This window comes from Lissotriton helveticus, chromosome 10, assembly GCF_964261635.1.
Source record: "Lissotriton helveticus chromosome 10, aLisHel1.1, whole genome shotgun sequence".
NCBI classification, from domain to species: domain Eukaryota; kingdom Metazoa; phylum Chordata; class Amphibia; order Caudata; family Salamandridae; genus Lissotriton; species Lissotriton helveticus.
The window spans coordinates 361,866,431-361,879,098 of record NC_136071.1 but is presented as its reverse complement, the minus strand read 5'-3'; the positions used below and the strand labels follow the sequence as shown (position 1 = coordinate 361,879,098).

Here is a 12,668-nt window from a genome sequence, read left to right as displayed (position 1 = left end):
AAGCCTGGGAATGTTTTTTCATTGATACATACAAAGGTCCTTAATTTCATGAGTCTGATGTTTTTTGTACCAGGGATCATAGACTATCCTCATATGCTTATATCATGCAAATAGCACTGTCTTTAATACCTATATTGTGGGCAGGCTCCTATAGGTCTGTGCAAGGAAGGGGCAAAACAACACTTTGCCACCTTGAGGTTGGATATTGTAGTAGGTATAATGTGGAAACTTACCAATCTCAATTAGGCTGGTTGAAGACCCCGGCAGGGTAGTACAGTGACGTCCTCCATTTCGTGGTGGTATACATTCTCGACGACGGACTATAATGCCTGTACAATCTTGTGAGCAATTCGACCATGTTGTCCAGGGTGTCCATTCTCCATCCACTGTGGGAGGCAAAATAAATGCGGAGATTAGAGGGATTTAAACAAGAGAAAACACTACTAAGCCATGCATTGAACTTGATTGGCCTTCGCCTTGACCTTCTTAAACACTAATATATTTTCTGTACCACACTTGCTACGTTACTGGCCTACAGCAACATCTGAACCGACCAACATGTATACGAATTTAATTACCTGTTTATGACTTCATTCAATCACAAATATTACTCTACAGCATTATAGAACCAGCACTAAAACTTTACTGAATAACTCTCACAAATACACTAACTCACAGCAGCTGCAAGTTGATTCAGCAACCCCTGTAAGGCACACACTTAGAACCTTGTTGATCAATGCTAGACCATACACACCCCTAAGTTTACCGAGCCACAGAAAAGGCTTGGCTGTCCAACCTCTCCAAAGCCATTGAATTACAAAGCACATTTTCTGAAAAGAACTTAAAACTTAACTGTGCCACAAATGTAGCCCTCTTACCCTAACTTCAGACTTACCTGATGATACATACCTGCAGATTTTGCACTGCACACATACAGCTTCATGACTCCATACGTTTTTGCCCCACAGACACAGCCACACACACACATACACACACACAAACACCTACTCACACACACATGCATGCATACAACTTTAATGAGCTAAACTTGAAATGCTAACCATGCCATAGCCTTACTGAACTATACCTTAACAATTCTATGGACCAGCCCCTTTGAGTTTACTGATTAAGACAGACAACTTTACTTCACCACACTTGGCACCCTTAACTGAATTACCTACCTAAATTAATCTTTGCTCCACCATCCCCAGAAATGTATTGTGCTAGCCATTTAATTTTGCTTGCGTACAACTATAATTTTACCGAACCGACGTGCACTGTGGATAAAAAAAAACATTGGAAACTCTTGAATTACCAATCTTCCAATGTTCAATTGACCAGCTGCGCCCTGACGAAGGAAATTGGGGTTTGTGGACCCCCATCTGAAACACGCGTCACCGCTTTTTCTTCTTATGTTATGTTTTTACCATTATATTAATGAAATGTATTTTTTATACATGTCATCTTGGTTAGTTATGTTTGACAGTATGAGAGGGTATGGTATGAATTTAGCAGTATGTTTGATTTTGATTGAGTGCATGGTTTGAGTTCCATTGAGAACCCTGGCTTTTAGGCTCACACGTGAAATTATGTTGACGTTATTTGCTTAAACAAATTAACATACAAACAAATAAAAAAACTTTTTATATGAATTAGTGTCTTGTGGAACAATGTATTGCTGAAAGTTGCTCTAGAATTATATGTTAAGGAGAGGGTTTCTGTTTTTTGATAGCTCTGCTCCCAGACCCAGGGGAATCATCATTCTTTTTCTTCAATATACTGACCTTATGTAAATTCGCTCCACTTCTAAGCAGCAAAAACAGATGATCTAGTCTTGTCACAAGATCTTTTTTTCATAGGATATTTCTTTGGTGCCTGCTGCTCGTCGTAAAGAATTTTTGAGTCTATGTTCACCCTTACGGGCTATGGGTGCCAGATATGTTCTTCTACATCCATGCACCTTTATGGTCCTATATGGACCCCTCCAGCTCAACTTGAGGCTTTCATTCATCTCCACAGAAAAGAGGCCATGGACACTAGCAGAACATGAATTTTCTGTGACTTTTTTGACTTTATAGACTCATTCTTCTGCCTCTCTTTGAGAGGTTGTTTAATTTTGTATCCTGGTCTCCATGTTTCTTAATTCAACAACTTATCTCTTAGTTTCATGGCTATACTCTCCTCTTCCATCTTCTGGGTCTTTTGAAGACTCTTCCCCCCTTTGTTCCTGTTTTCTTTTCTAATTTCTTCCTTTTCTCTTTTTTTCCTACTTATTCCCCTGTTTATTTGTCAATCTATTATGAATTCTTATGGGTCATTTCTGGGACCACATCCTCCCCTTGCTCTTTTTTCCTTTTTTGTGTTCCTTTTCTGCTTTCTTACATCATAGATATAAGTCTTATTGGTACATTTTGGATGGTTTAGAGTAATTATACTTGTTGTTTGGGCTTTCTTAACTTCTTGTTTATACTCTTATATAGGAGGCTTTTCTTCTCTGTATTTAATGTTGCTTTGCATTTTTTATAAATAGTATCCAAAATATTTCTTGGAACGATACGGACCTTTGCAGCCCAATTAAGAGGCAGAGGGTTCTTACTCACCTGTCCAGGTTATCTTGCCATATTGTCAAGCTGCAGGAGAATCACCTTCTCAAGAAGGACATACATATGTCAAAGAGAAGTTAGTTTGGTTCTGTTTATTGTTCTCCTCCACTCAATCATAAAAAATGGTGTGGGTATTTTGTTTCACAAATCTTTAAATGTTTCTATTTTACATCAAGAATCAGATGTCAATGGCAGACGGTTGTTTCTCTTTACCAATGTTAATGGTTATTTGTTATTCCTTCTTGAGTGTTTATGGCCCTACTGGGGTTGATGCACCCTTTTGGGATTCTCACTCCTTCAAAATAATGTCTATACTGAATGCTAATTTGATTCGGGGGTGATTGTAATCAACTTATGGATCCTTATTTAGATCGAAAATCTAAGTTTGAATACATCCCTAACAACATGCAGAAGGCCTTCTACAGAACCATAACGAATAGATGGTTGGTTGATGCCTGGTGATTACATAACCCAGACCTTTTAGAATACTCTTTCTTCTCCCCTTCTCACCATTCCACCTCTAGAATTGATTATATTTTTTGGGATACGAATCTTTTACAACATCTCACATATGCTAAACTAGGCCCTATCCTCATTTTAGATCACGCTCCCATAATTATCGATTTATAACACAGTAACTTGTGGACTCACTCTAACAGATGGCACTTTAACAACTGGCAACTACAGGATCAGCAGTTTGTTTTGGGTTTTGAGCATTTCATTACTGAATTTTTTGTAACTAATATTGGCCCTGACATTCAGTTCCGCCATGTCTGGGACTGTTCTAAGGTTACAGCTAGGTGTTATATCATTAACTATGTTTCAGGTAAAAAAAAGCTGTCCCCAGGGAGTCTTCCACCCTTTTCCAGCGTATAAAGAAATTGGAACATGCCTATCATTCTTCTTCCCATAAAGATGTTCTAGACTAACTCATCCAAGCCATACTTGTTTCAATATGTCAATAATGCTATAATGTATTGTCAAAAATAAATGTCAAGTACTATAGTGCTTCCAAAAAAGCAGGTAAGATGCTGGCCAACTAGTTAAAAATTAAGAAACAGAGATCTAGGATTGAAGTCATATATGAAGCTTCTGGACGTAATTTGTTTAAAGATCAGTATATTATGTTCCATTTCACAGAGTCTCTCCTCTAAACTGAGGATACCCTGCCCTTTCAGGATCTCTTTGAATCTTTCTTCCATTCAATTCCAAAATCACAAACCCAATTGCTAGATTTCTCCATGCTTGAGGCTCAATTTTGCCTGGTAGAGATTTGCACTGTCATTTCTACACTCCCAAAAGACAAGGCCCCATTCGGGATCAGTTTACAGTCAAACTCTACTCTAAATGTCCTTCTCTTTTGGTCCTTCACTTGCTCTCTTCCTTTCAACACATTCTCTCTATGGATGCTAAAGCTGGCTCTTTTGCAAAAGCTATGATTTGTTTGATTCCCAAAAAGGATAAAGTCTTAGGGGAATGCAAGTATTAATGGCCAATCTCCCTTATTAACATGGATTGCAAAATGTTCTCCAAAATGCTGGCTCCGCATGCTAATGTTTTGATCCCCTCTTTAGTTGGTATTGAGCAATCGGGTTTCATAAAGGGTTGTAACATTTCTGATAATTCTCGTACCTTTTGAAATATTATTCACAGCACTAACAAGTCTAAGATCCATTTGGCTGCAGTCACCTTAGGCACAGAAAAGGCTTTTGAATGTGTTAATTGGGATTTACTTTTCGGAGCACCTAAATGGCATGGTTTTGGCTCAGACTTCTTATATTGTATCAAAGTATTATACTCCTTTCCCTCTATTTCTGTTTTCATTAATGGTCTTCAGTCTTGATATTTTCCACTCACTAGAAGATCCAGGCAACGTTGTCCCTTTCCACATTATCATTTATTCTTGCTTTAGGGCCATTTTTAGAATCTTTCCGTCTTTCTCAAGCTCTCATTGGTCAGAAACATAAGAATTTTCATGTTAAATGTACTGGTTATGCTGACAACATTTTACTTTATGTTTCTCATCCTTTAAACCTCTATGCCTGAGTTCTTTTGTCTTCTATTTCATTACTTCACAGTGTCCGGATATCAGCTTAATATTGATAAATCGGATATTTTGCCTCTTAACAATTTTTTTCTTAAAGACATTTTTTAAATACTGGTTTCTTATGGAATTCCTCTTGGATTAAATGTTTAGGAATTCTTTACTACTCTTCCGTTAAAGAAACACTTAAGGCCAAAATAGCAGCTCTACGGTCGAAAATCACTACCCTTTCTTCCAATTGGTCTCCTCATCATCTTTCCTTGTGGGGCAGATTAGCCACCATTAAAATTATGCTTTTGCCTATTATTAACTTTTTAATCAATCAGTTGAATTGTAGAGCACGACTACATACCCGTAAGGGTCTCAAGGCGCTGGGGAGGTAGGAGGGGGGGCTGTTGATCCACCAAAAGGCACCGTGGTTCAGTCAAAGCACTGGGTCTTGAGGTCCTTCTTGAATTGAGGCAGTGACGGTGATTGCCTGAGGTGGAGAGGCAGGGTGTTCCCAGTCCTTGCTGTGGGGTAAGAGAAGAATCTTCCTCCTGTTGTGGTCTTGCAGATATGTGGAATGGTGTCCATGGCCAGATGGATGGAGTGGATGTCTAGGGTAGGTGCGTGGAATGTGTGGCGGGGGTTGTGGTGCGCAGGTCCTGTGTTGCGTAGGGCTTTGTAGGTATGTGTGAGGAGTTTGAGGTTGATTATTTGGTTGACTGGGAGCCAGTGGAGGTCTCTCAGGTGGCCAGTGATGTGGCCGTGGAGAGGGATATTGAGGTAGAACCTAGTAGAGGCATTTTGAATGTTCTGCAATTTCTTGAGGAGCTTCTGGGTGATGCCCGTATAGAGTGTGTTGCCGTAGTCCAGTCTCCTGCTGCTGAGTGCTTGCGTGACCATCTTTCTGGCGATTCACTTGAAGATCTTTTGGAGCAGGCATAGCGTGTAGAAGCAGGATGATGAGACAGCGTTATTCTGTTGGTTCATGGTGAGCGAGGAGTCTAAGATGATGCTGAGGTTTCGTGCGTGGTCTGTGGGTGTGGGCGGGGTCCAAGATCTGTGGGCCACCAGGAGCCATCCTAGGTGGAGGTGGTGGAGCCCAGGATGGGAACTTTGGTCTTTTCTGAGTTTAGCTTGAGTCAGCTCTCCTTCATCCAGGGGTCGACAGCCATCATCCCGTCATGAAAGTTGTTCTTGGCGACTGTGTGGTCCGTTCGTGAGTGAGAGGATCAGCTGGGTGTCAATGGCATATGAGATGATGTTGAGTCCATGGTTCCTGACGATGGCTGCGAGCGGGACCATGTAGATGTTGAAGAGAGTGGGGCTGAGAGAGGAGCCTTGTGGCACTCCGCAGCTGATCTCTGGAGGTTCAAAGTGGAATGGTGGTAGTCTGACTCTCTGTGTTCGGCCGGTGAGGAAGGAATGGATCCATTCCAGGACTTTATCTTTGATTCCGGTGTCGTGGAATCTTGTGCATAGGGTGTGGTTGAAGGTGGTTGAGAGGTCCTGGACGATGAGGGCTGCATTTTCGCCTTGTTCGAGGAGGGTGCGGATGCCATCTGTGGGGGCGAGGAGGGCGGTCTCTGTGCTGTGGTTGCTTCGGTAAAAACAACAATTGATGGACGGAATGTTGCACAATGGCAAAACATTCACCCCCAGTCACAGATCTGGGCTTAATCCATCGTTATTTTGCTCACCACACCACCCCCGTTCAGACATGGCCATATGCAAACCAGTCTTGACCCTGTGCCTCATGGGAACAGTCCAGCCCGAACTGCCAAGCCATGTCTTCCCTGGACCGGAATCAAGCATCCTAGACCCGGTTTCTGGCTATCAGCCGTCATCAGCCTGGATAGCTTGATTCCAGTGGCATGGAGAGCACGGGACTCACGTCTGAGCATTTCTGTCCCACTCGGGGTGACAAATGCAAAAACAACAATTGATGGACGGAATGTTGCACAATGGCAAAACATTCACCCCAGTTACAGATCTGGGTTTAATCCATCGTTATTTTTCTCACCACACCACCCCAGTTCAGACATGGCCATTTGCAAATCAGTCTTGACCCTGTGCCTCATGGGAACAGTCCAGCCCTAACTGCCAATCCATGTCTTCCTTGGTCTGGAATCAAGCATCTTAAGACCGGTTTCAGGCTATCAGCCCGGATAGCTTGATTCCAGTGGCATGGAGAGCACGGGACTCACGTCTGTGCATTCCCGTCCCACTCGGGGTGACAAATGCAAAAACAACAATTGATGGACGGAATGTTGCACAATGGCAAAACATTCACCCCCAGTCACAGATCTGGGTTTAATCCAATGTTATTTTGCTCACCACACCACCCCAGTTCAGACATGGCCATGTGCAAATCAGTCTTGACCCTGTGCCTCATGGAAACAGTCCAGCCCGACCTGCCAAGCGATGTCTTCCCTGGACCGGAATCAAGCATCCTAGGACCAGTTTCTGGCTATCAGCTGTCATCAGCCAGAATAGCTTGATTCTAGTGGCATGGAAAGCACGGAACTCACGTCTGAGTATTCCCGTCCCACTCGGGGTGACAAATGCAAAAACAACAATTGATGGACGGAATGTTGCATAATGGCAAAACATTCACCCCAGTCACAGATCTGGGTTTAATCCATCGTTATTTTGCTCACCACACCACCCCAGTTCAGACATGGCCATATGCAAATCAGACTTGACCCTGTGCCTCATGGGAACAGTCCAGCCCGAACTGCCGACCCATGTCTTCCCTGGACCGGAATCAAGCATCCTAGGACCGGTTTCTGGCTATCAGACATCATCAGCCAGGATAGCTTGATTCCAGTGGCATGGAGAGCACGGGACTCACGTCTGAGCATTACAGTCCCACATGGGGTGACAAATGCAAAAACAACAATTGATGAATGGAATGTTGCACAATGGCAAAACATTCACCCTCAGTCACAGATCTGGGTTTAATCGATCGTTATTTTGCTCACCACACCACCCCAGTTCAGATATGGCATGGACCACTCCCAATTGTGCTTCGGAAGCACAATTGGGAGTGGTCCAGGATGTGGTTCGCTTTGATGAACTTGGAAAGTTGGGTGTTGATGGCCTTCTCGATGACCTTGGCTGGAAAGAGGAGCAGAGAGATGGGTCTGAAGTTCTTGAGGTCCGTCAGGTTGGCAGAGGGTTTAATCGGCAAGGGTTTTATCTCTTCATGTTTCCAGTCTTCCGGGCAGGTGGCAAAGTTGATGGAGCAGTTGATGGTGCGGCAGAGTTCAGGAGTGATGAAGGTGTCAGCTTTATTGAAGATGTTGTGCGACCAGGGGTACGAGGTTGCACCAGAGTGGATGCTCTTCCTTACCTTGGGGGTGTTGTCAGCAGTGAGGGGAGTCCATTTAGGCAGGGTCTGCTGGGGTCTGGTGTCGTTGGGTGCGGTGTTTGGGAGTGGGGTGTGAGGGTCTTGGGTGTCGATGCTGTTAAAGCTGTTGGAGATCTCCTTAATCTTGTCGTGGAAGAAGGTGCTGAGGTTGTTGCAGTGGTCTTGGGAGGGTATGATGCCTGCTGTCTCTGTGTTGAGTTTGGCCAATTCTTTGACCACAGTGAAAAGTACATTGCTATTGATTGCATTGGTGTTGAACCTTTCTGGTAGGGCCGCTTTCTTTGTTGTTCTAATGAGGTGGTGGTGTGCGGTGACAGCTGTTTTGAAGTCTGAGTGGTCTTCTGGGGTCTTGCTGCTCCTCCATCTCTTCTCAAGCCATCTTCAGGTGTTTCTGGACTTATTAAAGGCAGGAGAGAACCAACTAGCTTTTTTAGAGTGCTGCTTGCCTGGCGCTTTCTTGAGGGGAGCCAGTGTGTCAGCCCAGTTGGAGATCCATCGGTGGAAGTTGCGTACTGAGGTGTTGGCGCCTGTGGAAGTCGGAGGTGAGGTTTTGTTGAGGGAGGTTGTCAGCTGTTCTATGGTGAACTTGTTCAAAGCTCTGCAAAGGTAGTGGTGGGTGTGGTGGTCTATGGTGGGTTTGGTGAAGGAGAAATAGAAGCAGCAGTGATCACTCCAAAGCAGCTCAGTGGTGTGGGTGAAGGTGATGTTCTCACTGATGGAGAAGATGGGGTCGAGCAGGTGTCCTGCTGACTGTGTTGGGGAGGGGACCCATTGTTTGAGTGCAATGGTGTAGAGGTTCTCCAGCAGGACTGATGTGTTCTTGTTGTTGGGGTTGTCCATGTGAAAGTTGAGGTCGTCGAGGAGGATGTAGTTGGAAGAGGCAAGATTGCGGGGGGAGCAATGAAGTCAATGATGAAGTCGCTGAAGGGTGGACGGGGTCCAGGTGTCTGAAGAGGAGGGTGTCACAGAGGGTGGTGTTCTGGTTGGTCTGGACTTGGAAGTGGAGGTACTCCATGTTGGTCAAGTGGTAGTCCGACTGAGTGGTGAGACAGAGGGTGCTTTTGCGAACGATGGCGATGCCTCCACCCTGTTTGTTGATGCGATCCTTCTGGATGATCTTGTAGCCGTTCTAGAATATTGGTGGTGATGTCTGGGCAGAGGTGGAGTTCATCCAGGTTTCCACGAGGAAGGCCATGTTGGGAAGGACAGATTCAAATTGGTCCCATGTCTCCACATGTGTTTGTGGAGGAAGCGTGTGCTGAGCAGAAAACAGCTAAGACGGTCGGATCTGGTGTTCATCGGTTGTGCAGTGGATTGGGCTGGTGTGAGGTGGTAGGTGAAGGTGTGGCTGCAGTTTTGGCAGGTAAAAGGGCCCTGATTGTTATTCGGTGGTGAAAGGAGGCAGGCGCTGTGTCGTCCGGTGTTAAGGGCGTAGATGGTGCTGGCATTGTAGCGTAGATGGTCAGATGACTAGGGTCCATGGTGCTTGGCGCAGTCCATGTGCATTTGGTGCACCAGTGCTGCACCTCCTATGTGCACCCGCTGCGCTACCATCCAGTGGCCACCACTGAGTAACTCATACTTACAAATGCTCCTTCTTCAGCTCCCTATGCATTTTTCTGTTCTATCAATAATTTACTTGTCAAGTTCTTATGGAATAAGCATCCGGCTCAAATTTCTTAATCCAAACTCAAGAAGCTTAAAACTAAGGGTGGCATTGTCTCAATATCATTCTGCCTTTACTTCTAAGCAGATTTGGTCTTCCTTAGACTTCTCTAATGCCTCTTCGGTTCCTCTTTGGCAGTCTCTTGAACTTTCGCTCATTTCCCCTTTTTCCATCATTCAATTTGTCTTTATTTCCCAAAAACCCCGGCACATGTCTTCCCACTTGTTACATCATTTTAGCAGCATTGCCAAAAACTTACTTTCCTGGGTATATTCTCCTTCTAAACTCTTGATTCTATCCCCCATCTGGCATAACTCTGCTATCACGGTATCTAACTTAGGGCCCGATGTAGAACACCAAATACCGGTCGGTAACAGCCGATTTTGGCCGTTACCGACTGGTATTTGGCTTTTGAAATGTAGGGGGCCTTAAATTTACCGATTCTGTAAATTTACCGATTCGGTAAATTTAACGATTCTGTAAAATACCGAATCGGTAAATTTACCTAATCGGTAAATCCACAGGCCCTTAAGAATTTGTTATTTACCATGAAATACTATTTTATGGTAAATGGTAAATTCCTGTATACATGCACATCTGTGCATGTACACCTGTGCCATGTGGCACACATACATGCCCTAAGGGCATGTATGTGTGTCACATGGCACACAAGCTAGAATCAGGGGTGCAACAGGGTGTCAAAGTGACACCCTGTCCCCCTTGACAATTCGGTAATTTTACCGAATCGGTATTTACAGATTCGGTAATTTACATTGATTCCTATGGGCCTCAAGGCCCGTAGGAATCAATGGCAATTACCGAATCGGTAAATACCGATTTGGTAATTACCGAATCATACCGATTCGGTAACAATTACCAAATTTTTACCTAAATCTCATTTACCGAATCTAGAATACCGAATCAGTAAAATTCGGTATTCTAGAGTCGGTAAATGAGATTTACCTACATCGGGCCCAAAGTCCTTAACTGGCCCTCTTGGCTTGCCACAGGTATTACTACCTTCTCCCAACTCATTTCTAATGACCAGTTTATATCCTTTCAGGAATTATGTAGTCCTTTTCATCTTCCTCCTACTCACAGAAATTAATATGCTCTACTTATAGATACTCTTCGCACTAATATTATTACTCATTCCTTTATTGCGAATAACTCTTTTGTTGATCCTATATTCCCTTTCACTTTTTCTGAGAAAGTCAAAGCTGCATTTACCTACTAGAAGCTTTTTATCTAAAACTCATATAGGGCCTAAACCATAACAAAACTTGCTTGGGAACAAGATCTTCAGACTTCTTTTTCAACCACTTCATGGAAGAAATTGTGGCATAAAATACATCACACTTCTTGCTCTGCACGCACGACTCAGATTATGTTTTTTTTACAATAGGCTGTTCTTAACTCCCGCCATTTTCTTTAAAATGAAACTCTTACCTAATAACAATTGCTGGTCATGTAGATCTTCTACTGGAGATTTTCTACATAGGTTCTTTCTTTGTCCTAAACTTTTATCTTCCTGGCAGTGTGTTTGGCATAAAATCTCCCAACTGTTCTCAGTCTCACTTCCTTTTTACATTGTTAATCTTTTTACTGGCAGCTGTTTGGATATTTGGTCAGGTGACAAGATTAAAGGCATATTAGTGGATCTCCTTCGGTTGTCTTGCAAGTAATTTCCTCCAATTGGAAAGTTTTTTACAGGGTATCTTTATTTGCAGGGTGGAACTTAATTTGTCATAATCACATACTGGATACCTCTCACTCATCCTTATTACACAAAGACATTAAAAGAGATTTAGTTTGGCTTCCCCTGACCTCCTACCTTTCATGCCCTTTCTCTAGCAATAATAAAAATGCTGAAGTTGCTAAACCTCCTTGAATTCAATTATTGTTGGTCTTTCTTTTTGTATATTTCAAGTCCCATTTTAAAGCTCGCTGCACACCTCTTGTACTCACATCTCTTTCATTTCCTTACCATCCTCTTATTCTTTATTAGTCATTGTTTGTTTAGAATCATCGTTTCTTCTTTTCTCTTCTTTCCACTCCACATACCAATGTATGAAAACTTCATAAAATGCTAGTTGTATTTTGCTATGACTTTGCCTTTTTAGTCTTTTATGAGATTTGTCTTTATTTGTATTATATTTATTATTGATTTCATGCTTATTTTATTATTTTTCCTTTACTGTTATTGATTTTTAGAAGGCATGTCTCAATACTGAGTTTACTCTTATATGTTGCAGTATTTCACTTTGGTTCTGTTTCAGTAAATCATTTTTAAACATAAAAAGTTTGCAGAACCATCTGTTCAACTGTAGTGCGTCACTCTACGCCTTTCTTAGACCAACTAAACATTCATTTAACCCTACTTTCAAAGATACCGTAAACGTTACTGGACCTGCCCAAAACATAGTTGAACTTCATCTGACACTTTACTGAACTAAACCTACAGTTTTAATGAACCCCAAATACAACTTTATGACATATGCCTATAGTTTTATTGAACCAGAAATAAAACTTTACTCAATTACACCAGCACCTTTATTAGTGCACACATGAATGTAATGAACCTCCCTAAGGCTTTGCTGAACTTCACCTACAATGCTGCTTAATCAAACCAAAAATATTACTGAATAACCACTGCTATTTTTAGTAAACCATCCATATATGTTTGCTGAACAACAAGCTGTACCTTAGTATAATGAAAAACCCTTACAATTTTACTGGCATACGCTTAAAGATTTTCTCCCCTACCCCTACAATACATTCACACAATACATCCTTCTATACATTCCCACACTGATAACACAACTGAGCTACATCAACTTCACTTAACCAAGGCTACAACTTTACCGAACCACTCATACAGCTTTTCTATAACTCACCTGCTACTTTACTATCCCACATTTACAATGCAATTGAACTTCTACTTCATTCATCCACAAATGCAATACTTCTAAACAATATTTGGAACTTGCATTTGTG

At 42.5% G+C, this 12,668-nt stretch overlaps 1 protein-coding gene across 1 annotated transcript in view; it reads right to left on the bottom strand.

The window, feature by feature from the left end:
* The window catches only part of LOC144784018 (SCO-spondin-like), a 1,726,865-nt gene that overhangs the window by 1,372,929 nt on the left and 341,268 nt on the right, over window positions 1–12,668 (bottom strand). The window contains exon 35 of the mRNA XM_078662721.1: window positions 234–386. Within this exon, the coding sequence (XP_078518847.1) occupies window positions 234–386 (153 nt within the window). The remainder of the gene's footprint in view (window positions 1–233; window positions 387–12,668) is intronic.